This window comes from Myotis nattereri (assembly GCF_964212035.1).
Source record: "Myotis nattereri genome assembly, chromosome: 6".
Classification (NCBI taxonomy): domain Eukaryota; kingdom Metazoa; phylum Chordata; class Mammalia; order Chiroptera; family Vespertilionidae; genus Myotis; species Myotis nattereri.
This window is the reverse complement of record NC_138081.1, coordinates 14,338,255-14,362,520: the sequence shown is the minus strand read 5'-3', so window position 1 is coordinate 14,362,520 and position 24,266 is coordinate 14,338,255. Positions and strand designations below refer to the sequence as shown.

Below are 24,266 nucleotides of genomic sequence, written 5' to 3'. Positions count from 1 at the left end.
TTGGACAAAAGATGGGCAGGGCAGCGTGATGGTTAGAGTAGCCCCAGTGGAGGCTTAAACTGCCAGCATGAACGAACTCCCCTTCTCCTGACCTCCAGGGGGTGCCACTCCTCTTGGTCTTTCCCCCAGATAGCAACAAGTCAGACTGCATGTCTACACTCACTAGTACTTTGCCTCCGGGTTTACACAACCATCATGAGTTATTTATTGGCAGCAGCAGGACATGCCTGCACACCCCCACTGGAGTGGGGGAGTGGAATGTGCTTCTTGTGGGGGAGGGGGGCTGCTTTGGGTGAGCCTTTATCCCGGTGTGGACTTTGTGATTGAAAAGCCTCCCAGAGCAGATTAAAGCCCAGCCCTGATTGCTCTCAGGAAGGGCTCCAAGAGTTTCATCCCACCTTCTTTCCTTCCTCTTATATCCCAGAAGAGACAGCTCCTTCCTAATCCTCATTGTGAGGAGCCTGAGCAGCTGCCTCAGGCCTGGTGGAATCATCTCATCTCTCCCTTTCCCCCTTAGCCGGAGGCCAGAGCCAAGGGACAGACAGGGAGCTGAGCTGCAGCTGCTTCCGATGTGATAATGATGCCCCCTCCCCTGGCCCGCCCACTCTGACCATGGTCTTTCATAACCCTGTGGGGAGCTGCTGTCACTCCTGTGGTTTGGGAAGTGGCTCCCTGGGCCCCTTGCTAGGAACTTGGGCTGGGCTCTTCCGAGGCAGGGCAGGAAAGTCACCGGGAGGTTCTCTTATCCCAAAGCCTGAGGTCGGGGAGCTGCCTGGATCTGGAGGAGGGGTATGCAGATCACCTCCCAGGGTGGGGGCTGGAGGGGTGGGGGGGCTGGGAGAGGGTGTGTGAGCGGGCACCTTCCTCAACCTCGCTCTATACTGCCAAGTCTTCTCCTGACCCTGAGAGAGTCTCTGGGCCCCATCTCCCGGGGAGGAGGGCAGCGTGCAGGCTGCTGTGATTGGCTGGCCAGGAAGCCAGGGTACTGGGGCCCCCGACTGCTGCTTGTCCAGGAACAGGATTCCTCTTCCTGCCAAGTAGCTCTCAGAGATGGGAGTAGGAGGCCGGAGTTGGGAATCTGGGAGGCCCCACAGCGCTTTGTGATGAATCTGGTAGTTTTTGGCAAGTTTGAAGGTGGAGCTGCTTTCCAGGGCCAGTGGGAAAGATGTTTTTGGAGGGGTTGGGGCTGGAAGGTAAAAGGGGACTTCCTTTTTCGTGTGAGAAGTTTGGGATGGCATGGGTGCCTTTGCACGAGGGAAGTTTTTCAGATCAGGCAAAAAATACTCTCCCCCCACTCTCCGCCTGGGCTGGGGGTGGAGCGTGCAGATGGCTTCCTCGAAGGTCAGAGTTGGAAGGGACCTCAGTGAACTCGGCAGTCCAAATGCTTGTGAGAAGGCGGAGGCCCAGAGGCGGAGGGCAGGGTCCTGCCTTGGCCGCCTGAAGCGGATGATGAGAATCTGGGCCTTCTCGCTAGCCCAGGTGGCCCTGAAGGCCAGAGATATGATGGAAGCTGCCAGCCAGGGCAGCTAAACCCTCCCTGGGGAATGTGCGGTGCCAAACAAGGACTGAGATTCTCAGGGGCTGTCCGGAGACAGGGTGGGGTGGCCACCTTCCCTCACACAGGACCCCAGGCCTCCCCACAGGGCCAGTCCCGCTCCAAATTGCCTTTCAGGTGTTTCCTTGGAGGCTAGGTACTTTCTATTCACTTCTGAGTTAGGAGTTTGGCCACTGGGGCAAGCACCAGGGGTAGAATGCTAGCTTCTCTGCCCAACTTCTGGCTTTAGGCCAGGCTGTTTTCTGTGGGGCCCTGCAAGAGGTTTGGGGCTGATTTGGGAGGATGACACCTAGGCCGGGGCCGGGAAGAGGTTGGGTGGGGTTGCTATTTCTCTCTCAGTAAGGAGTCAAACCCTTGAGTTCCTTCCTGAGATAAAACAATGAAGAAATCCTCATATGTGCAACTCAGAAATGGGGCCAGGGCGGCGAACCCCAGACAAGTGGATTGGGGCTCCCATCTGCCTTCTGGGATCTAGCAGGGGTGTGCAGGCTCGGGCAGGTAGAGATCGGGTTTGGTCCCTCGGAGACCATCCAGACCCATCTTGTTGGCATGGCCTCCACAGCTCTTTCCAAGACTCAAATGGCACTAAGCACTGTGGGTTCCAGTTAAAGGGGGTGGGGTGGGTGTTATATCTCAGGACCCAACCCTGATGTCCCACCAAGGGGATGTGGGTTGGGTTGGGCAACGTCCCCTTTGAGGAACCTCAGAGTTAGTTCAGTGACTGTATCAGAGGTGGTGTGGCCTCATGCTCACTCGGGTTTCTACAAGAGGCATAGGCTTGGCTGGGATGCAGAGTTGGGGAGAGGCTAGTGGTGATTTCCCCTTTTACAAATCCTTGAGATTATGGAGAGTCTGCTTTACCCCAGAGGAGCCTCAAGTTCATAGAGATGGTGGTGGTTTCTGTTGCTGCAGTCTTTTCATTCAAGCCCAGCTGGAGAAGTGCTCAGAGCCCTGGGTCAAGTCAGAAAAAGGCCTGTATTATTGGCCCCCAAAAGATAACCAAACAAGATCAAAAGACAGTTCACGTACAGCATGTAGTCTGGCACGTAGTAAAAGACGAACAAATGCTCAAAGCAAATGTCCCCATCTCTTCCCTGCCCTGGACTCTCCATGCCACAGTGCCAGTCCCTAAACCCAGAAGCAGAACTGGGGTCTTGACCTTCGAGTTTGATGGGCATCCTTCTCCGTTACTCTCTTCCCTTGCCTTCTTTAGTCACTGACCCCACCTTCTTCTCCAACCTCCAGGACTGGGAGGTGCTGGTCCTGGGGAAGCTCAAGTGGGACCTGGCTGCTGTGATTGCCCACGACTTCCTGGCCCTGATCCTGTACCGGCTCTCTCTGCCCAGTGACCGACAGGCCTTGGTCAAAAAGCATGCTCAGACCTTTTTGGCCCTCTGTGCTACAGGTAATACACTCCAGGCATATTTTTGCCAAATCAGGAAAATCAAGACGTGGGAGGGTCAGAGGAGATGCTTGTTACATGCCTTTCAAAGTTTGTGAAAATTATGTCCCCTCTGAGCCCCCAGTTTCAGTACAGAAAAGATGCAGAGCACAATCTCAGCTGTATGGGATCTTAGAGACCCCAGTACAAATGTAGGTGGGGACTCAGGGCTTAGAGAGAAGTGATTGCCCAAGGTTTCACGGTGATTAAATTAGGAGCAGAACCCAGGTCTCGACCCTGGTTTTGTTTCCACACCAGGGAGAGAGACTCATTCACTCCCTGGTGCCTGGCCTGGGTCCCTTAGGGACCACCCTGGACCTGGCCTGCACAAGTCTGCTATTCACCGACCCTCCAAGAAATAATCTCTCCTACCTCTCTCTCGCCCCTGGCTGACACAACTCACTGCTGGCATTTTCCAGGATGCCCCTGCTCTATTCCTGCTGCCTGGCACTTTCTGAGGGATAGGAAATCTACCCTGGTTGTTATTCTTGATGTTCTCCTTGCCTCATGGTTCCCTCTCCCTCTTCCCCAGATTACACCTTTGCCATGTACCCACCATCCATGATCGCCACAGGCAGCATTGGGGCTGCAGTGCAAGGCCTGGGTGCCTGGCCCGCATCCGCAGATGAGCTCACGGAGCTGCTGGCAGGGATCACAGGCACTGAAGTGGTGAGTGCTGGGCAGCTGGGCAGCAGCCTGTCAATTCATGAAGCGCTGCTATTCCCTGAGCCTCCAGTAGAGGGAGGTGTCCATCTCCAACCTGGTGCCTTTCACGGGCCCTGCCCTTGGGGCTTCTGTGGCGTTTTATCTACTGCCTTGTCTGGGGAAAAGCAAGTGGTCTTGGGTGGGTTGCAGGGCACCATCCCTTGGTGCCCTTTTCTGCCAAATGGTGTTCAGGAGTGGGGGTGGGAGGCTTAGTGTCGGATGCAGGGCTGCGCTCACACCCTGTTGCCACATCCTCTTGCCAGTTTCTGAGAATTGAAGGCTGATTCCTGGGGCTGGGCTGTGGCCTAACCTCCCCAGACTTCCCTGTGTGCTGGGAGGTGTCCGTCCCCCGCACCTGCTGCCAGATGCTATGGGAGGAGGGAAGTGGACCTTTCGCTCCAGTGGGACCTTCCTCCACCTCACCCAGCATTCCCTCCTCACTGTCCCCCCTTGTTCCCAGGACTGCCTGCGGGCCTGTCAGGAGCAGATTGAAGCTGCACTCAGGGAGAGCCTCAGGGAAGCTGCCCAGACGTCCCCCAGCCCAGCACCCAAAGCCCCCAGAGGCTCCAGCAGCCAGGGGCCCAGCCAGACCAGCACTCCCACAGACGTCACAGCCATCCACCTGTAGCCACGGAGCGGCCCCCTCCAGTGGCCGCTGACAGCAGAGGAGGGTCCCTGCCACCCTCCCTCCCTGCAGGAACAAACCACGTCGCATCTGCCACAACTGAAGTCTGGGGGGGCTCCTTCCCATTTGCCCTTTGCTAAAGAGAAGGGGGCAGGTCCTGCCTATCCCTGCCGTGTGCACTAAGGGGCCGGCCAGCCACGTTTGGGTGGCTAGTCAAGCCCCTCCTTCTCCCTGCCTCTGACCAGCTCAGCTCCTTCCCTGGTTCTGGCTGGGGGTGGGTCGGCTGGTCAGAGACAGAATTGAAGAAGGTAAAATAGATGTAACCAGCATTCCTTATTGAGGCCCCGTCTCTGGGGCTCTCCCGTTCTCAACTGCCAAAATGCCCTGGTGCCTTATAAAGGTGCTGCACCTTCTAGAGTTACTGCATTTGGATTGGGGTCTTTCTGAAGAAATTTCTGATATTCTGAGGGGACACAGTCCGGACAGCTCTTCTCAACATACTTTGGAGAGCCCTGCATAATCCGTGCGCACAGCTGCTCCTAGAGGGAGGGGCCCAGGCCTCTGTCAGAGATCCCAGAATCAACCAGTTCCTCCTCGCTTTGCTTTCTGCCCAGTGTCTCCTGTGATTGAGGGGGGTCAGTGCTGAAGGAAGAGGTGGTTTTAATTTATTAATTGTGTTGAATACAACTGTAAGAGGGTGTGGTGGGGCCCGCCAGCCCAAGTGGTGGTGGCCCTGGCGGTTGCTGCATCCCTCCTCTGCTACTGGCTAGAGGATCTTTGTGACCGAGGAGCTGCTCCGGCCTGGGAGGGGCCAGGCCCTCCTCCCCCTTTGGCCCTCTGCCCCGTCCTGCGTCAGGGGATGAGGCAGGGGTGACCTGGAGGTGACCAAGCCCGCTGTCTGAAGATGCAAACCCTGTTAACACAGGTCTTTCCTAAGGCCACAAGGTCCAGTTGCTGGCCCAGGACCATCATGCTACCTTAATAAAGATTGTGGAATAAAGTTGGCCTTGGCTTCTTGGATTGGATGGAGGTGAGGGTAAAAGCATGAGGTAAAGAGGGCAGAAATCAGTGGTCCATCAAGCCACTTATGTAAAGGGCCAGAGTAAATATTTTAGGCCTGTGAGCTATCTCCTCTGTCCCACAGAGTCAGTGCTACTTTATAATGGAATGTGTGCTTTCCTAAAAATCGTTCTTGCAAAACTGCCTAATAAAAGCCATAGGACTTATGTATGGGCACATGCAAAAACTCAATGAGCGATATTTTTTTTTTTTAAAAAAAGTACTTATTTCAGAGGGGGAGATACAAACGCCAATGATGGGAGAATCATCTATGGCTGCCTCCTACATCCCCTTTACTGGGGATCAAGCCCACAACCCTGATCCAACCCTGGTGGTTCATGGATCTATGCACTATCACACAGCAGGGTTGAGTGGCATGTTTATTTCTTCAAAATATATTTTATTGATTCTTTACAGAGAGGAAGGGAGAAGGATAGAGAGCCAGAAACATCGATGAGAGAGAATCATCGATCAGCTGCCTCCTGCACACCACCTACTGAGGATGTGCCGGCAACCAAGGTACATGCCCTTGACTGGAATCAAACCTGGGACCTTTCAGTCTGTAGGCCAACGCTCCATTCACTGAGCCAAACCAGCAAGTGACATGTTTTTTAAAAAAGAGGGGCCTGGCTGCCTTGGTTCAGTAGTTGAACGTGGACCTATGAACCAGGAGGTCATGGTTCAATTCCTGGTCAGGGCACATGCCTGGGTTGCAGGTTTGATCCCCAGTCTGGGGCATGCAGGAGGCAGCCAATCAATGATTCTCTCATCATTGATGTTTCTCTTCCTCTCTGAAGTCAATAAAAATATATTTTAAAAAAAGGATAGCATAGTTTTTATATACTATATGGTTAAGAAACACAAATATAACAGTCCTTTATCTTCAATAACACCTGAAGTTTGCTTGTGGAAGCAGAGATTGGGAGGATGTGGAAGGCAGGTTGTGGATGTGACACCCAACCCACATGTCAGAGTGCTTGCACTTGTGTATCTGGCTTGGTTCAGCTTGGTGCAGTTTTCTGATTTTATGTGTTGTTTCTCAAGGACAAAACTGCATAGAAATAAATGTGCTATTTGTTTTATGATAAAATTGTTCCCAAATATATTAATTGGGTTGGAACAAAGTGACATTTTCAAAGGCAAACAAGGGTTCCAGGATTGTATTCTGCTATTGCAGCATGAAAGTAGCCATGGGAAACATGTAAATAGATGGGAGTGGCTGTGTTCCAATAAAACTATGGACACTGGAATTTGAATTTCACATCATTTTCACTTACCATAAAATACTCTTTAAAAAAATTTTCCCGTCCATTAAAAAATGTAAACACCATTCTTGGTGTTCATGGCCATAAGAAATGGGCATATGTCCCTAGTTTGCCAACCTCCAGTCTAATGCTCTCAGCCAGAAAAGGAACTTGTCTGGTGGTGATCCAGCTCTAACTATCCTGGGCACAACCAATATTCTCTGATCTGGTCTGGCCTTTGCATTTCCACTTCCCTCTAGGGCAAGCATGTCAAACTCGTGGCTCGTAGGCCAAGGCCTACTTTATTTGGCCCATGTCAGCCTTTGAGTTTGACATGCTTGCTCTAGGGCAGTGGTCGGCAAACTCATTAGTCAACAGAGCCAAATATCAATAGTACAACGACTGAAATTTCTTTTGAGAGACAGATTTTTTAAACTTAAACTATATAGGTAGGTACATTGTTATTAACTTAATTAGGGTTCTCCTAAGGCTTAGGAAGAGCCACACTCAAGGGGCCAAAGAGCTGCATGTGGCTCGCGAGCCGCAGTTTGCTGACCACGGCTCTAGGGGCGCTCTCCTCTAGCTCTTCCACCCACAGCTGAGACAGACCTTCTTTTGAACCTCCTGGTTCCTGGCATTCTCCCAAAGCAGCCTGTATTGGGGAAAGGCAGAGACGAGCCCCGCAGGGGCTAACTCTGGGTATAGCCTGGAGGAACGAGCTTGGAGAGTTAGGATAGGGGTGGGCGTCCTCAGTATACTGGGTAAGAATCCACTCCTAGACAGGAACAGGGAAGAGTAATCCCTATCTTTAGATAAAGAGGGAAAACAGAAAGATCTGCATTGATCACAATAAAACACACACGCTCAATAAATACCCGCCTTTTCATCCACATCCCAGGGACTTGACATGGCCTGGGAGAAAGAACTCCAAGCCCCAGCAGGGCAGTGGGAATCCTGGGGTGTGGATCTCAAACAGGTTCCAGAACTGAGCAGGAACAACGGCCTGACCCTCGGTCCGCCCTGCAGGGTACCGGGGGGTCCCAGGTGCCCAGGAGCTCTCACTGCCCAGTTGTAAAGGCTCGGTGTCACCTTAACTGGGATCCTGGTGTCCTCCCACACCCCTCAGACCAGGATGAGTGGCTGTTTCCTCAGTCCATGGTGATGGGAACATCTTCCACATCTCGGGGCACTGCGCTCTGAAGCTCACGCCTGATCTCAGGGGACAGCTGGGGATGGGGCTGCAGCCGGAGCAGTTCCAGGAGGGCCTCTTTCTGCTCCGTGGCCAGGTCTGCCTTATAGCGCTGGGCCAAAGTCAGGAGGCACTGGTGCCAGAGCACGGGCAGTTCACGCTTCTCCGTCCGGAACCCCAGGAAGTGGAAGACCAGAGCGTCCAGCACCCTGTAGGGCAGTGCGTACTTCTTATCCAGCAGCAGCCGCAGGAAGATGCTGTTGGCACCGCTGTAGTCCATCTCAGCAATTTTCAGCATGGCCGCGCTGGTGGGAGGATGGGTGGAGTCAGCGGTGGGGAAAGGCTGGGGGGAGGGCCGACCTCTCCCTCTGTGCTTTCCCTCTTCTCCTCTACTGGCCCTTACACTGTGGTACGCCTAAAAGGGCCATCTCAGGCCTTCTCACCTATGCAGTGCAGTCTTTTTTCAAGTAGTTTTATTTATTTAACTTTTTTTTAAACGTTTTTATTGATTTCAGAGAGGGAGAGGGATAGAGAGATAGAAACATCAACGATGAGAGTGAATTACTGATCACCTGCCTCCTGCACGCCCCCTGCTGGGGATCAATCCCACAACCTAGGATGTGCCCTTGGCCGGAATTAAACCTGGGATGCTTCAGTGGGCAGGCCAACGCTCTATCCACTGGGCCAAACCAAACCAAAGCGGCTAGAGCACCTGTGCAGTCTTGATCCTCCTCCCCCTGCACTCCAGTTATCATCTCTAATTGGGATGCTGATTCATCCCAAATCCCTTACTCCTGGCTCAGAGTGCATGTCTCACTCAGTATCCAACTAGAATATACTCAAATATTTCAACATCTCCACCCCCGACTTATCTCCTTCCCATGTTCCCTATTCATTCAACTATTTACTGAGCACCTGCCAAGTGCCAGGCACTGGGACCCTGTTCTCATGGAATTACAATCTAGTGGAGTAATGATATACCTAGTGGCTTAAGCCACAAAATCAGGGCTACGGTATTCTCAGCTCCTTCTCCACTCTGTACCCCCACCAACTTTCCAAGTCCTGGTGATTCCACTGATCAGTCACCCTTCCCCGCGGAGAGGGAACACTACCTGGAGTGCAGCACAGGAATGGAGCATTTGGTGATGATGCTACCCACGATGATGGCTTCCCGGAGGGTACAGGTGCCCGACTCACACAGTGGGATGAGGATCCCTGGGGAGGGTCAGAGGGGCAGTCACTTGGAGTTGAGGGTGAGAGAAAGGATGCAAAGCAGAAAGCACCGCCACCTACCACAGAGCCAGCCATCTCCCAAGTCATACTCACTGCCATCACCTGCAGGAGCTCTAGCCCCTCCCTTTCCTAACTGCCTCCTGGGTTCTCACCTTTAAACCAGGCTCCAGGCTTGAAAAGAGCCTTCTTGAGTGCCATGTAGAGGTGGAAATTGAGTCGTTTGTATTCAGCAATATCATCTCGTACCCGGGGGAGCAGGACAAGGTTGTAGAAGCGCTGGGCCATGCGTTCCTTCAGGTTAGATGCGAAAATCCTAGTTTTTTTGGGGGGGTAGCAGGGACATCCCAGGTCACTTGACAGCCTGGAGCTGGCCCTTTAAATATCACTGTGGATGGTGCATGCAAAAGATCTGAGGGGCTGTGAACTATGTGCATGCAGCACCCCAATCAGATAGGAGGGAACAGGAGGTCTACAAGATGCATCCAAACAGGTGAGCACCGAGAGCCAGAGTGCTCCCAAACCAATGGCAACTCAGCTACTCACCTTCCTCTCCCCATCAAGGGCCTTCTCTACCTACCCTACTCTTTGAGGGACCTGAGCACGTGTGGGGAGCACAGACTTCTGAGGCCTGTCTGACACCCCAGGGTGGTAGCCCAGTAGTTATAAGCCTCTTCCCTAAAAACTCATCACAGGCGATTTTCAACAGGGTCTTGGCCCCAAAACATGAAACAGGAAAAGCTGGGAAAATGATGACATAAAGAAGCACAAAAGAGAGCTCTGGGGCAAAGTTAACATGTAATGCAGCCCTGGCTGGTGTGGTTCAGTTGGTTGGGCGTCATCCCATGCACCAAAGGGCTCCTGGTTCTATTCCCAGTCAGGGTGCATGCCCTGGTTGCGGGATCGATCCCCATTCTGGGGGGGCCTGTGGGAGGCAGCCAATGTTTCTCTGTCTCCTTCTCCCTTTCTCTCTCAATAAAAAATATATTTTTTAAAATTTAATGGCAGCCCTAGCCGGTTTGGCTCAGTGGATGGAGCATCAGCCTGCAGACTGAAGGATCCTGGGTTTGATTCCGGTCAAGGGCACATGGCCGGGTTGCAGGCTCGATCCTCAGTAAGGGGTGTGTGGAGGCAGCCAATCAATGATTCTCTTATCATTGATGTTTCTCTCTCTCCCTCTCTCTCTGAAACCAATAAAAATAAATACATAAAATAAAAATATAGAGAAAAAAAAAGTAATGGCAAAGACCAGGAAAACCTGTACTCCCATGCCCCCAGCCCTTTACCTATAGACCTAAGGCCACTCTAACTCCCATCCACTCTACCTTGTGGCTTGGTACATTGCAGCAGCGGTCCAGGCCTCAGGCTCTGTGACATAGAGGATCTGTTCCCAGTTGGAGAGTGCAGGGATGATCTTAAATGCCTTGGGCAGCTTCCCACTGCGGTACTTGGATAACACCTGGGGATGAGGGAGTAATACCATCGTTGCCAAGAACACACATCCTGCTTGCCGAGTGCCATGTACTTGTCTGGGGGCTTTTCATATGTTCACTCACTGAATCCTCACAACCACCACATAAGGAGATGCTATTATCATCCTCATTTTCCAGATGGGGACAAGGAGATCTTACCCACAGCCACCAAGTCACTAAGGGGTGCAGCAGGACTCTGAACCCATACACTCTGACTTAAGACTGTTCTTGGCCACCAGGCCTTCTGTGTATGAGATGTGGGCACCCAAAACCTTAGGTGGGAGCCCACAGCCCCTGTAAAGGTATTCCAGCTCTTACCTCCCGGACTCCTCTGTAGACCTCTAGGACCCGTGGGTCCAGTTGGGGCATAGGGAATCCTGTCACCTCGGACATGACCGTTTCAACTTCCGTCTGCTTCTCAGTCAGCTTCTCCATGATGATGTCAGCCAGGGTACGCCTAAGAGTTGGGAGTGGGGTGCAGGGGAGAGGGGAAGGAAGGGGCGGGAGTGCTGTGGTCACAGTCCAGGAAGCTCTAGACTCCACACACAGTTTCTTATGAGCTCCAATAAACCTGTGATCTTGCTGGGATATGCGACCTCAGTTCCCCTCTGGGCCGGACCCACCATGGAATCACTGCAGAGCACAAACGACCTGAAAGTCATTCAACTTGGGATGAAGCAGACAAATGTGTGGAGGTTAAGAACCCGGACTCTGAAGTCAGTCTGCCTGGGTTTAAATCCTGGCTTTTCCACTACCTGTATAACCTTGGGCCTGCTATTTTGCCTCTCTGCTTCTGTTTTCTCATCTGTAAAAGGGGCAATAACTATATCTACCTCATAAAGTTAACGTCAGGATTAAGCGAATTAATACATGTACGTTACTTGGAACTATCAGTACATGGAAAATGTGTAATGTGTTGCCAATTTCAGACAAATCCCTTACATGCTGAAGTCTCTCCAATTATAGAATACTGGTCTGACCTCTTAGTTATATACCAAGATTTCAAGTAGCTGGGATAATTTGGGAAAACACCAGGGCACAATAATATTTTTCTCTCATTAAACAGTATATTTAACATAACTTTAGTGTGATGACTCATAATTCTCCTTACATTGGGCTTTGATATAAGAATGGTATCTCCAGAGGCTGCTAACGTATATTTAAAACTTAGGGTCTTCTCAAGGCCAGGCACTGAGCACAGGATTTCTCAGACGTTGTCTTAGATAGTCCGTGCAACACCTACACTGGGTGTCATTCGCCTTATTCAACCTGGGAACTGATACTCAGACAGGTTAACACGCACCCAAGGTCTCAGGGGGGGAAGTCAAGCCCCGTTGCTCAGGTTCTAAAGTTCAGGTACTTCACAGCACACAGTAACGTGCCTCCAAACTAAACAGCCTCTGATTGCTGAGCTCATGTGCGTCTGGGCCTGCTTTCTGAAGATACCAGCTGCCATTTCTCAAAACTGCCAGGAGTCACTGTTTGTAGGAGCTTCACTCTTCCATTTACTGCAAGCTGGAAAACCATTCTGCCAGGTTCGTCAGAATGATCGGTGAAAAAGGAGTTATAAGGCACTGAGAGGCTCTCTGGTGGGACAAGCACACGAGTCCAAGTACACACTCTGTGACATCTATTTCAGCTGCTGGGTATCAATCTGAAAGAGGAACTCATCCCTTTGTTCTGTGCTCTCAAATAAACTACCACAGACCTTATCATTCAGCCTCCCTGTGTTTTCATAGTATTATTAGCAATGAGAGATGCATTAACCCAAAGTAGCCCGCAGAACCAAGGACAATGTCATGTTAATATCACAGGGTCAGAATAGACTGGTTGAGGGCCGTAATCCTAGATTCCCCTCTCCAGGGCCAAAATCCACATGCTCAGGGGTTTGACTACAGGAGCTCAAATGCATACATCATCTGGAGTAGCATTTATTACAGATGGGCATAAATTAGTGGTTCTAAGTGGGGGCGAATTTGCAATGCCTGAGACCTTTTTGGTTATCACAATTGGTGGGAAGGCCACTCCTGGGATCTAGTGAGTAGAGGTCAGCGATGCTGCTAAACACCCTACATTGCACAGGTCAGCTTCCACACAAAAAAAATTATTCAGCCAATAGTGCTAAGGCTGAAAAACCTTGAATAAAATGAAGCTTAGGGTGCAAAAGAGATTTGGCCAAGGAAACTGAGCTTACCCCTAGAGTATGCCAAGACCAAATGCAATGGAATACATCTCCCTAGAAGCATAAAAAGGTCAGGTAGCTGTCTCCCCAGGTAATCTGAGCAGTTCTAGAACAGGTGGACAGAGGGGGAGGAGATATTTTGAGTCTGTGTCGTTCTCACTCAGAATGGTCGTCTGAGGATGGGCCACTTTTGTTAAGGTGGATCCCTACAACTAGCAACGCGCAGACCCTTCCCAAGGGTAGGGAATCAAAACGCTGCCAGAGCATTTGCTTCCTTGTGGGAAGTGGCTACCAGGACCCACTTCCCCAAATTCTAGGCCATGTCAGCCCTACCTGACAGGAGGGTTTTTATTCATGAACATCTCAATGGCACGCTCATCCTCAGGGTCCACAACCACCTCTGCATGCTGGCCGGCCCCTGTCATCGTGGCAGCCTTCTCCAGGGTGGGCCACTCTTCGTCCTCGTCATCTGATCCATCCTGCGGCACTCCTGGACCTAGAAGAGGGGAGGTGAAATGGATGAGAAAGGCAAGCGGTGGGGGAGGGATTTGGAGGTCAATTTAACTTTAACCACCATGGACAGTGTAAGCCTCATGTGTGCTTGTGATAGATGGATGTGTGCAGTGAAACAGTGGTGCACACACTACCTTCCTGTACCAGGGACTTACAATCTTGCTTGAGAAACAAAATGTACATATGTGAACCAATGACACAGTGATGCCAATATATCATAGTTAACACATTATACTCAGTCATGTAGCAGGAACTGTTCTAAATACTGTACATAGCCCTGGCTGGTTTGGCTCAGTGGATAGAGCGTCGGCCTACAGACTGAAGGGTCCCGGGTTCGATTCCGGTCAGGGGCACATGCCTGGGTTGTGGGCTCAATCCCAATGGGAGGCGTGCAGGAGGCAGCCGATCGGTGATTCTCTCTCATCATTGATGTTTCTGTCTCTTTCCCTTTCCTTTCCTCTCTGAAATAAAAAAAAATATATTAAAATAAAATAAAAAAAATACTGTACATAATACAACCCCAAGAAGTAGGTCTTATTATAATGTATACCCAGTTTCAGATGGGAACACTAAAGCTCAAGAAAAGTTAAATAAGTAATTTGCCTATGGCATGTAGTCTGGGCCTAGACTGTGCCTTCTTTACCCATATTCTACACACATGGATGGACTATGCCTAATGGGTGGTAGAGACAGTATATACCATAGGCAATTTAGATGATGATGAGTGCCAACGATGATTAGAGTCTGGATAGGGAGCACAGTGCAGCTGGACTGTGGTCCAAACCTGGGTTACAATACAATACTGGCAAAAGGGCTTTTACAAGATTGTCTGTTAAGCAGCAGCAAGAAATATGGCTGGATGGGTAAAGTGAACCCAGACTGTGGAAGGCCTCGAGGCCAGGCAGTGTAGTTCAGATTTCAATGGACCAACCCATTGAAGAACTGATTACTGGAAGGCTATAGCTGATTGGGCATCTGGTCAGGGATGCCATACTCCAATCCAGGATGAAATGCTGCATATGAACAGGTTATTAACACAGGAAGTGTGTGACAAAAGCTAAATGGTGGTGGTGGTGTGGCGAAGGTGTTTTGTCTCCACGTGCTAACAACCCCCAAGCCTATGCTTGGAGGTAGATGTCCCTTCACTCCAGACCATAACTCCAGCTGCCACCTGTACAGCTGCTCTTCACAAGAACTTCAAACGTCACTTGTATCAACCAAACTCACTCCCTTTTCCTCGTAGGCCTATGCTACTTACTCACTGTGTTCTATATCTGAGTACATAGCACCACCGTCCACCCCATGCTAAGCCGGAACCTGGGAGGCAGGCCTGCCTCATTCCCAGCACTCAATGACTAAAGCCTATTCAATTCTACCTCATAGAATATTTCAAACACTTCACAGCTGTCTAAGCCTAGATCAGCACCATTTCTCGCCTGGACTAATTAAGCAGTCCGCTAACTGGTCTCCATATTCTCCATAGTTTTTCATTGTCTTTATGACAGCTTTAAATCCTGGGCACAGCCTCCAAGTCTTTTGCAGATTTGGTTCCTACCCACCTCACCATCATTCATTAATCTATCTATTCATTCAGCAAACATTGAGTGCCTAGTATATGTGATACACTGTTCCGGGTGCTGGAACTACACTAATGAACGAGAGAAACAAAATCTTTTGCCCTTACAGAGCTTATACTCTAGTCGGGGAAGACAGACAATAAATATAACATGATAGGTTAAAAGACAAGTGCTATGAAAAAAAGCAATAGGGCAGAACAGAGAGGTTGGGACTGTAAAGATAGGGGTGGGGGTGTTAAAATCTTCTCTTTTTTCCTTTTAATCCTCACCGGAGGACATGCCCTCCAATGATTTTAGAGAGAGAAGAAACAAGGGTGAGAGAGAGAGAAACATCAGTGCAAGAGAGAAACATTGATCAGTTGCCTCCGGTACCCAGCCCAACCAGATTCAAACCCACATCCTAGATATGTGCCCTGACAAGGAATCGAACCTGCAACCTTTTGGTATATGGAACAATGCTCTGCTCCAACCAACTGAACCACCAGGCCAGGGTGGGGGTGTTGCAATTTTTAATGAAGGTGTGTGGTATGTGAGAACCTGGGCCCCTTCCCAAGCTCCAACTCCCCACTCTGACCCTGTGGGAATATGATGAAGGCCACCTGAAAACGGACTGTGGGAGCAACCTTGGGAGCCTGGACAGCTCCGCAGTCAAGAAACAGCCAAACAGAAACTGACCTTGGATGTGAGCCTGATTGTAAACGATTAGTGTTCTGATCTTACAGAGCTTGCGCTTGAGCACGCCTCTCCTGCATGCCCGTTCTCTGTATTCTATACCACCCTGTGCTGGGGAAAACTTCACCAGTGGGCCGCCACCGTGTGCAGTAAGTCTTAATAAACCCGTGTTTTTCACAGGCGGTCTTCTGGGTTATTTTCCTCGGATCTCAGCTCTTTGCATAACAGGCCTGAGAAGGTGAAGAATGGAGAGAGTATGCCTACAGGTGTATGAGGACAGGAGGAGCCACCAGGGCAAAGGCCCTAACTTACCATGTTTAAGCCGATATGGGTGGAGTGAAAAGGGAAAAGTAGAAGTCGGAGTGGCAATGGAAGCCGATCATATAGGGCTTTGCAAACCACTGTAATTCTCTAGCTGTTGAGTTGAGAGTGGACTGTAGGGGGTATGGGATATTAATGAGGAGACTACTGTAATAATCCAGGGGAGAGATAGTGGTGGCTTGCAGAGGATGGTGTTCCCAGGTGGTGAGAAGTGGTCTGATTTTGGATGTATTCTGAAGGCAGAGTCAACAGGATTTCCCAATAGATCAGATGTGGAATGAGAAAGAGAGGAGTCCAAGGTTTCTGTCTTAAACAAATGGAAAGATATTGTGCTATTAACTGAGATGAGGAAGATGGTGGAGGGGCAAGTTTGGCAAGAAGGTCTATTTTGGACATGTTAAATTTGAGATGTCTATTAGTCTTCAAACTGGAGATGCCAAATAGGCAACTAAATAATGTAGGTTTCATGGGAGAAATCAAGGCTAGAATATAAAGTTGAGAGCGGTCACCAAATAGATGGTGTTTAAACCATGAAACTGATGGCAACACCAGAGAAGTGTGTGAAGAGAAGAGGTCCAAAGACTGAACCCTGTGGCACTTCAATAAGAGGCTGGGGAATCACTTGGCCAGTGTGGCCCAGTGGTGGAGTGTCGATCTATGAACCAGGAGGTCAGGGTTCGATTCCTGTCAGGGCACATGCCTAGGTTGTGGGCTTGATCCCCAGTAGGGGGCCTGCAGGAGGCAGCCAATTAATGATTCTCTGTCATCACTGATGTTTCTATCGCTCTCTCCCTCTCCCTTCATCTCTGAAATCAATAAAAATATATTTAAAATAAAAAGAGGTTGGGGATCAAAAGGGAGCCAGCAAAGGCTACTGAGAGGTAAATAGTAACACAGGAATATGATGTCTTGGAAGCGAAGTAAAGATACTACAGTCAGGAGGCCAATGTTCAATTGTGTCAGGACAAAGGAAAGGGATCTGAGAACTGGATAGGAAGGTCAACACGCCCATCTTTTACTTACCCTGTGTCCTTCGTTGGCCCCTAAACAATATTGTTCTTTCTGCTCAGGGCACGCCTCACCCGTTTTTCAGGTCTCAGCACAAAGGTCATGCAATCTGGGGAGCCCGACCCCCAAGATCAATGCCGTTGTCATCAGAGAATCTCTTATACTTTACCATGGAATGTATTATTCTCATTGTCCATTGCCTACTCTCTCCTGGGCTAGACTCTAACATCCTGAAGCCAGGCGCATGTCTACCTTGTTTACCTCTTTAGCCAAACCCTCTGGACTCCTAGCACAGTACGAACACTGGCAGACATCCCGTAAGTAGCTACAGAACAGATGGATGGATAAATACTAGGAGGACCCACTGGTGTCAGCAACCACTTCCTGCTTCCTAACTTCAGGGGGACCTGGAAGAGAGGGCCTAAAGCTAGTAGTGGGCGTGGAGGGCTCTGACTATCCTAAACCCGCTCCAGGGCTGAGTGTCCCATTACAGTACCTCTGTAACCCTTTTTATCCCCAGCTATGCCCCGGCCCGATGCCCGTCCATCCTCTCCCAACCTCCTCCTTCCTCGCACCCATCCCCGCCGCTCACCCAGGCGCGTGATGCGCTCCCGCGGCGCCGCGGGCCGGCTTCCAGTCCCATGCTCGGCCTCGAGCTCCTCCTGCTGCTGCCGCGCTTGCTGCAAAATCCGTCGGGTCAGCCGGGGCCCCACATACTCTTCTTCCTCCTCTTGGGTACCGCGACCGCGCCGCTTCTCCCGGGCCCCTGCCCGCACCGCGTCCCCGGCCAGAATCTGCTCGGCAAGGGGCGCGTGTTTTTCCTGGCCCCCGGCCCCGCGGGCCGCCTTGAATTTGGGCATTTTCCTCAAAAACGTGCCGGGAAAGTTCACACGTGGAGACGCAGAAGCAGTCCCGAGTGCGTCTGCGCTGTGTGCGCCCCGTTCCCCAGAGGCCACGCTGAAGCACAGCGCCCCCTACCGCTCGGAGGCCAGGAGCGCCATCCGCGCCGCCCCACCTGAGAACTCGCGGGTCCTGGGGCCAGACTCCCCAATAAACTCTGTGCCTTTAACGTTGTCTCCTCCAACCTTTGAGGACCTAGGGGCCCAGGGTGATGGAAGCCTGGGGGCAGCCGCCGGGCAGGGGTACCAACGAAGGTGTCAGCGAGGAGGCGCCTAGACACGCCCCTGCTCCTCGCGGTGCGACGACTGGGGCGCTCTGTTTTTACGTCACTTCCGGAGCCCCCTCCCTCCACCGGAACTGGCCTTTGGGCGCCGTCACTAACTGTGCGTGGCGGAGAACTCTGCGATTCGACTCTTTGGTCCTGCCATCCTCCGGGTCCGACATCATGGGAGTGACCTGGTAGGGCTGCAGGGGATACTGTGGGGCGGGACTTGGGGTCGCGAAGGGCCCTCGGAGTCCGGAGTGAACCCTGGGGGGGTCGGGACCCGGGTCTGCGGTCCCTCGGGAGTCTGGCGCGATGTCCTCGGGTTGTGTGGGTGAGGGGGACCCCGCGAGGGCTGTGGAGTCCCCGGGCCTGGTTCCTTGGGGATGCGCCCCCTTCCTCCTGGGTTTTGTCCCAGGAGCCCATCCATGGTTGGGTGCCTCCTTCCCGTTTTCTTGGCACAGCTTCCCGCCGGTGAGGCCAGGGTGGGACTTGGGGGTCGGAGAGAGGATGTGTGGGCCAGAACTCATCAGCAGGCAGGGCTAGCGGGGTCTGGGACAGGCAGAGAGGGGACAGTAGCTTTTTTTAGGTTTTCACCCGTCTCTCCTTCCAGCCACTAAATGTAGTTAGACCAGTCTATGTCAAGTTCTGGTTTGACCATTTTAAGGTCTTGGGTTTCGGGAGAGGTGAGGGGTGGGGCCGGGGAGCTATTGGGAATTAGGAGATTTGGGTTCTGGGCACATCACTTCTTCAGGACCTGTTTTCTACATGATGTGTGTTGTTTCTGTGGACTTGTAACATCTCTAACTCATAAGTCGGGGTGATAGGGAAAGATCTGGGTCTGATGCCCTTGGAGTCATTAGTTCCAAAATGCTACATTTCAGAGCCTTTCCCGCCCCCCCTTTCTTTTTTAAACAGCAGTAAGTGTAAGCATTTCCAATCAGAGAGGACTGGAGGCCAGGCTATCCCAAGTCATTGACTGTGGGCTTCCCGGGTCACAGCCTGTGGAAACTCCTGGAAGCCCTGGCTCTTGCCAGTTTGTCAGTGATTGCGTTTTTGTTGACCGCATTTGGCATCATGAGCCTCCTCTGACCCCTAGGGCAGTGGTCGGCAAACTCATCAGTCAACAGAGCCAAATATCAACAGTACAATGATTGAAATTTCTTTTGAGAGCCAAATTTTTTAAACTAAACTATATAGGTAGGTACATTGTTATTAACTTAATTAGGGTACTCCTAAGCTGGCCTTTGCTAAAAATGTCCTCAGTCTGATTGAGGTACGTTCGCTGAGGTCGACCCCTTCCAACTCTCCCATCCACACTCGTCTTGTATACTTGTTTCGTCGATCTCCTTTTGTTCATCCTCTCTGTATGTCCAAACCATCTCAACATACCTTTCTCCATCCTCGACACTACATCTTCTTTCACTCCACAACGTTCCCTGAAATTAACTTAATAAACTTTACTTAGAGTTTTAAGTCAATTTCACACTGTTCGTGCGGCCCGCACATGGTGTTTTGTGGAAGAGCCACACTCAAGGGGCCAAAGAGCCGCGGTTTGCCGCCCACTGTCCTAGGGTAAGGGAGAGTGTGGGCGATGGCCATGGCAAGTTTGCAGCTCAGAGGCTTGGAGCCCTGGAAGTCCCTGTTCTTTCAGTAGAGGAGGCAGGCCGAGGGGAAGGGCTCTCTGTTAGGACCCTTATCAGCGTTCTCAGACTCCTCGCACTTCTCACCCCAGCAGCATCATTTTAGGAATGTGCTTCTGTTTCAACATAAGGCACATCATCGTCATTCCTTTATTAGTGCTTTTTTGATGGAGAGTAGTGACAATTTTTAGCAACAAGGAGGACTCTACCTTTAGGCTTCATTTGGCTGATCATGAAGTAATGCAGTGTCTCCCCAAATTCAGTCACAAATGGCTGTCTTTTCTGATTTTTATATAACTAGTGCCCATGTCTCTGAATACTGATGATTTGATTCTCTCCCTTCCAGTGTAGTAGTATTTGTTAATGTTTACTTTTAAATCTATTTCTTGAAAGTATTTTAACTATATCGCTAGGGAGGTAGTCTACTGTAGTAGTTAAGGGCACAGATGTAGCGCCAGTTTGCCTGATTCTGAATCTTGGCTACATCACACCAAGCTGTGTGACCTTGTGCAAGTCCACCCCTCTGTATTTCAGTTTCCTCATTTGCAATAAGGAGGTAAATAATAGCCATAGCGAGGATTCAAAGAGTTTATTTATCTCAAGGCTTTTGGACACTGTCTGGCACATAGTTGGGGCTCGGTGACTGTTAACTACCACTCTAAAGGGGAAGCTGGTTTTACTCACCATGGAAGGAAGTCTTGGAAATAACATTTTTTTGTTTCATTGCTTGGATTACATTCTTGTTTAAATGTCAATGGCCACATGTGGCTTGTGGCTACTGGACAGCACACATTCAGAGTGTCAGAGTTGGGAACAACATACCCCAAATTAAGGCTATCTCCTTGATATCGTCAGAACTGAAATAATTGTGAAGGAAACATTACATGACACAGTGTTGTCAAGTGTTCAGTCGGGGTGCCACCTAAAATCTTCTCTTGAATGTTGGCACACATGCCATGCTTAGGGAATTCTGCTGTGATAGGAAGTTCGCTGCGCTCTTGTGAGAGAATCATGAGATCTGTGTTCTTAGGGACTGTAGGACTTAGTTCTGCATCTGAACAAAACCAGGCTTGATTCTTGAGCTCCTGGTCAGATTTATCCTTCTCTGCTGAGACGATGTAGTTGGAAATCTAAGGGGGAAAGCTTGATTTACTTTAAATACTGTGAACGCTAATGATGTGGAAAATATTTTTCAACTTTAATTTTCTGAAGTATAAATTATTTATGTAAATTCCTTGTTTTTGCATATTTCATAGGACATGCATCTTTAAGCTTTACCATTGCCAATATGTACAGAAAGAGAATAAAACTATACGTTTATGAATATCAAAAAAATGCATCTTTAAAATAAAGGGGTCCCGGTAGGTGGTCTCTATGGTCCTGATGAGCTGTGATTCTGAGGGTGATGGAGTGGCTCAGCCAGTGCCCATGCCTCTGGATATTGACGATTTGATTCTTTCCCTTCCAGTGTGTCCCAGATGCCTGTGGCTGAGGGCAAGAGTGTCCAGCAGACCGTGGAGCTCCTCACCCGGAAGTTGGAGGTGCTTGGGGCAGAGAAGCAAGGAACATTTTGTGTAGACTGTGAGACCTATCACACGGCTGCTTCTACCCTTGGCAGCCAAGGTTAGTGAGATGCGTCTGTGGGATGGCTGCATCCTGGCTTGGAGTCGATAGACATTTATGTTCACTGAAATCTTCCTGCTCTTTTAAGAGTGATATTCTTGAACATGTGGCAGATGTGTTTCTGAATTCATTAATTCTTTTTTTTTTTTAATGCTGTGCATTTAGATTTTTTTTTTAAGTATATTTTTATTGATTTCAGAGAGGAAGGGAGAGGGAGAAAAAGAGAGAAACATCAATAATGAGAGAGAATCATTGATCGGCTGCCTCCTGCATGCCCCCTACTGGGGATCAAGCCCACAACCCAGACATGCACCCTTGACTGGAATCGAACCTGGGACCCTTCAGTCAGCAGGCCGATGCTCTAGCCCAGGGGTGGGCAAACTTTTTGACTCGAGGGCCACAATGGGTTCTTAAACTGGACCGGAGGGCCGGAACAAAAGCATGGATGGAGTGTTTGTGTGAACTAATATAAATTCAAAGTAAACATCATTACATAAAAGGGTACGGTCTTTTTTTTTTTTTTTTTTAGTTTTATTCATTTCAAACGGGCCGGATTGGGCCCGAGGGCCGTAGTTTGCCCAGGGCTGCTCTAGCCACTGAGCCAAACCAGCTAGCGCTGAATTCATTAATCCTTGATCCTTCATCTCTGAGACCTAGCCCATGTTTTAGTCTTTTTGCACTGCGCTTTTAAGCAGTGTTTCTCAGAGGGTTGCTTACTAACTTCATCAAAATCACCTGGGCTACTTGTTAAGGTGCAGTTTCCTGGCTCTGCTGCGGACTGACTGGTGTTGTGGGCCTCATACTCTGCATTTTAACGCGCTCCCCTTTATGCGCTCTAAGTTTGAGAAAGACTCCTTTAAACTCAGACGTTTTTGTATAGGATTCTGATAGAGTTTTAGAGTTTCTAGAACTTTTTGCAGAAAGGCTTCCTGTTTCCCACACCTGGACAGTGGCCTTGGCTACCTTGTTAGCATAACCTTGACTGATGAATCACCTTTTGTATTAAGTGTACAGTGGGGCGTTGACTTCCGAGTTTAATTCACTCCAAGACCGAGCTCGTTAAGGAGCTCGTTAACTCAATTTACTCTGTCAACTCAATGCAAAAAATCTGCGAGAGACAGCTGGTATCTCAAAAAACTCGTTAGTCGGGACACTCTTAAGTCAAGGCCCCACTGTATTAAGAGATGAGATGGCTGTGGATGGTGGTGGTGGTGATGGTAAGGAGGCAAAGAGGATCTTTGAATATGAGTTAGGGAACCTGGGTTCTGCAGTATCTTAACCTTGGACAGTTCCATAGCACAGTGATTCAGAGTCTAGACATGGAACCAGATAACTGAATCCTAGCTCTGCCACTTACTAACTGCACTTTAGGTAAGTCCCACAACCTGTGACAGTTTCTATGCTGGTAATTTTCCTACTTCCCCTTAGATCCATTCCCTGAACTTCTCCTGCCAAAGGCATTGGGGAAGATCAGAGGACAGGAGAAAGGGAGACCACAGTTTGTTTCTCCCTCTGTTTTAGGCAGTGTCTCTGGCTGTATCCTTGGTTCTAGCTCCTGCTGGGCAGCCTTTGCTCATGGCTCTAATAACAGCACATCTCTATTTCCTTCCAGGCTTAGGGATGATAATGGCTCCATGTGTTGCTAATTTTTGGATGACATCATCATTCCATTTGTTTTTTTAGTTTTTCTATCCCCTGTACTTTGTTCCCTTCTAATGAAACTGTCTGGTGAGGGTTCTGTTTTTGCATCCTTTCCGGTACAGTTCTCTCACCTATAAAATGAAGATAAGCGTAGTACTTACCTCCTGGTGTTATTGTGCTAATTAAATAAGTTAATACATGCAAAGCACAAGAACTGAGGTTGTCATGTAATGAACCTTTAATAAGTTGTAGCTAAGAGCTATACTGAGTTTCATCATCTGTAAAATTGCAGTGTTAACCATTGTTTTGCCTTCAGTAGGAAGGACGTAAGAATCAAGAGATATAGTGGTTATGAAAGCATTTGGAAAATAAAATGTCCTGTACAGACAGTCCTCGGGTTATGTCGGACTCAACCTACGCCATTTTGTGGTTACGTTGCCATCTCCCATTTATTTATTAAAAAAAAAAGTTCCGTCATTTTGACATATGTACATATGTGCTTTCTGTTTTTTATTATTTATTTACCACAAGTTAAGGTCAGGAATTGTTATCTTTCTTTTAAAATTTTTTTACTGTTTCACTTCATTACTGCTGTGTATGTGCTCCATGTGAGTGACGTAGGTACTTATGTAGGTGGGTTCCGGCGAAAATCTCGTTACCTCGCACCTAGGAACGGATCTCCGATTTAACCCGAGGACCTGATGTATAATAAAAGCCTAATATGCTAGGTGTCCAGTCGTCCAGTCGTCTGTTCAACCAATCAAAGTGTAATATGTTAATGATATGCTAAGGCTGCTCAACCGCTCACTATGACATGCACTGACCACCAGGGGGCAGACAGTAGACTGGTCAGTCAGTTGCTATGATGTGCATTGACCATCGGGGCAGACAGTCAACCAGTAGGTTAGCTTGCTGCTGGAATCTGGCCGATTGGGACTGAGGGAGACAGGCTGGACACGCCCTGGAGCCCTCCCACGGCCCTCCCTGGCCCTGATTGTGCACTGGTGGGGTCCCTCAGCCTGGCCTGCACCCTCTTGTAATCCGGGACTCCTTGGGGGATGTCAGAGAGCCGGTTTCAGCCAGATCCTGCAGGCCAGGCCAAGGGACCCCACTGGTGCACGAATTCATGCACCGGGCCTCTGGTTTGTATATATACAGATACGCTACTTCTATGAAATTACCTGGTGTGGATTGTTTTCCTCCTGATCAGACCTTTGTTTTTAAGGAACTATAATCCAGTTAGGGAGACATCATTCTTGGCAGACAGTGGGGTAGAATGGAAAGATCAATAAATTTGAGGTCAGAAAGCCTGATTGGAGTTCCAGCTCTGCTGCCTCTATGCCTTTAGATCCGCAGTTCTCACACTGACCAGCATTAGCTTCACCTGGAGGGCTTGTGAACACA

The 24,266-nt window shown here is 49.7% G+C and overlaps 3 protein-coding genes across 9 annotated transcripts in view; 2 read left to right on the top strand and 1 right to left on the bottom strand.

The window, feature by feature from the left end:
* Window positions 1-6,470, top strand: part of CCND3 (cyclin D3) — a 91,584-nt gene extending 85,114 nt beyond the window's left edge. For 5 of the 6 annotated variants that reach the window (XM_081095057.1, XM_081095058.1, XM_081095056.1 and 2 more), the window contains 3 exons: window positions 2,801-2,960; window positions 3,529-3,665; window positions 4,162-5,575. In XM_081095057.1, coding sequence (XP_080951183.1) covers window positions 2,801-2,960; window positions 3,529-3,665; window positions 4,162-4,329 — 465 coding nt within the window. In that variant the 3' untranslated portion in view covers window positions 4,330-5,575. Of the gene's footprint in view, window positions 1-2,800; window positions 2,961-3,528; window positions 3,666-4,161 lie in introns of all 6 variants that reach the window. The other variant, XM_081095060.1, reaches the window with a different exon arrangement.
* BYSL (bystin like) lies at window positions 6,448-17,979 on the bottom strand. Its single transcript, XM_081095054.1, has 7 exons — window positions 17,386-17,979; window positions 13,036-13,198; window positions 10,839-10,977; window positions 10,374-10,507; window positions 9,204-9,364; window positions 8,931-9,033; window positions 6,448-8,123 (listed from the first exon to the last, which is right to left on the bottom strand). The coding sequence occupies exons 1-7, from the start codon at window positions 17,651-17,653 to the stop codon at window positions 7,778-7,780; spliced, it is 1,314 nt and encodes a 437-aa protein (XP_080951180.1). The 5' UTR covers window positions 17,654-17,979; the 3' UTR covers window positions 6,448-7,777.
* A 70-nt stretch (window positions 17,980-18,049) lies between these two features.
* The window catches only part of MED20 (mediator complex subunit 20), a 54,338-nt gene continuing 48,121 nt past the window's right edge, over window positions 18,050-24,266 (top strand). Inside the window, exons 1-2 of one of the 2 annotated variants that reach the window (XM_081095052.1) lie at window positions 18,050-18,152; window positions 21,067-21,221. In XM_081095052.1, coding sequence (XP_080951178.1) covers window positions 18,139-18,152; window positions 21,067-21,221 — 169 coding nt within the window. In that variant the 5' untranslated portion in view covers window positions 18,050-18,138. The remainder of the gene's footprint in view (window positions 18,153-21,066; window positions 21,222-24,266) is intronic. The other variant, XR_013996200.1, reaches the window with a different exon arrangement.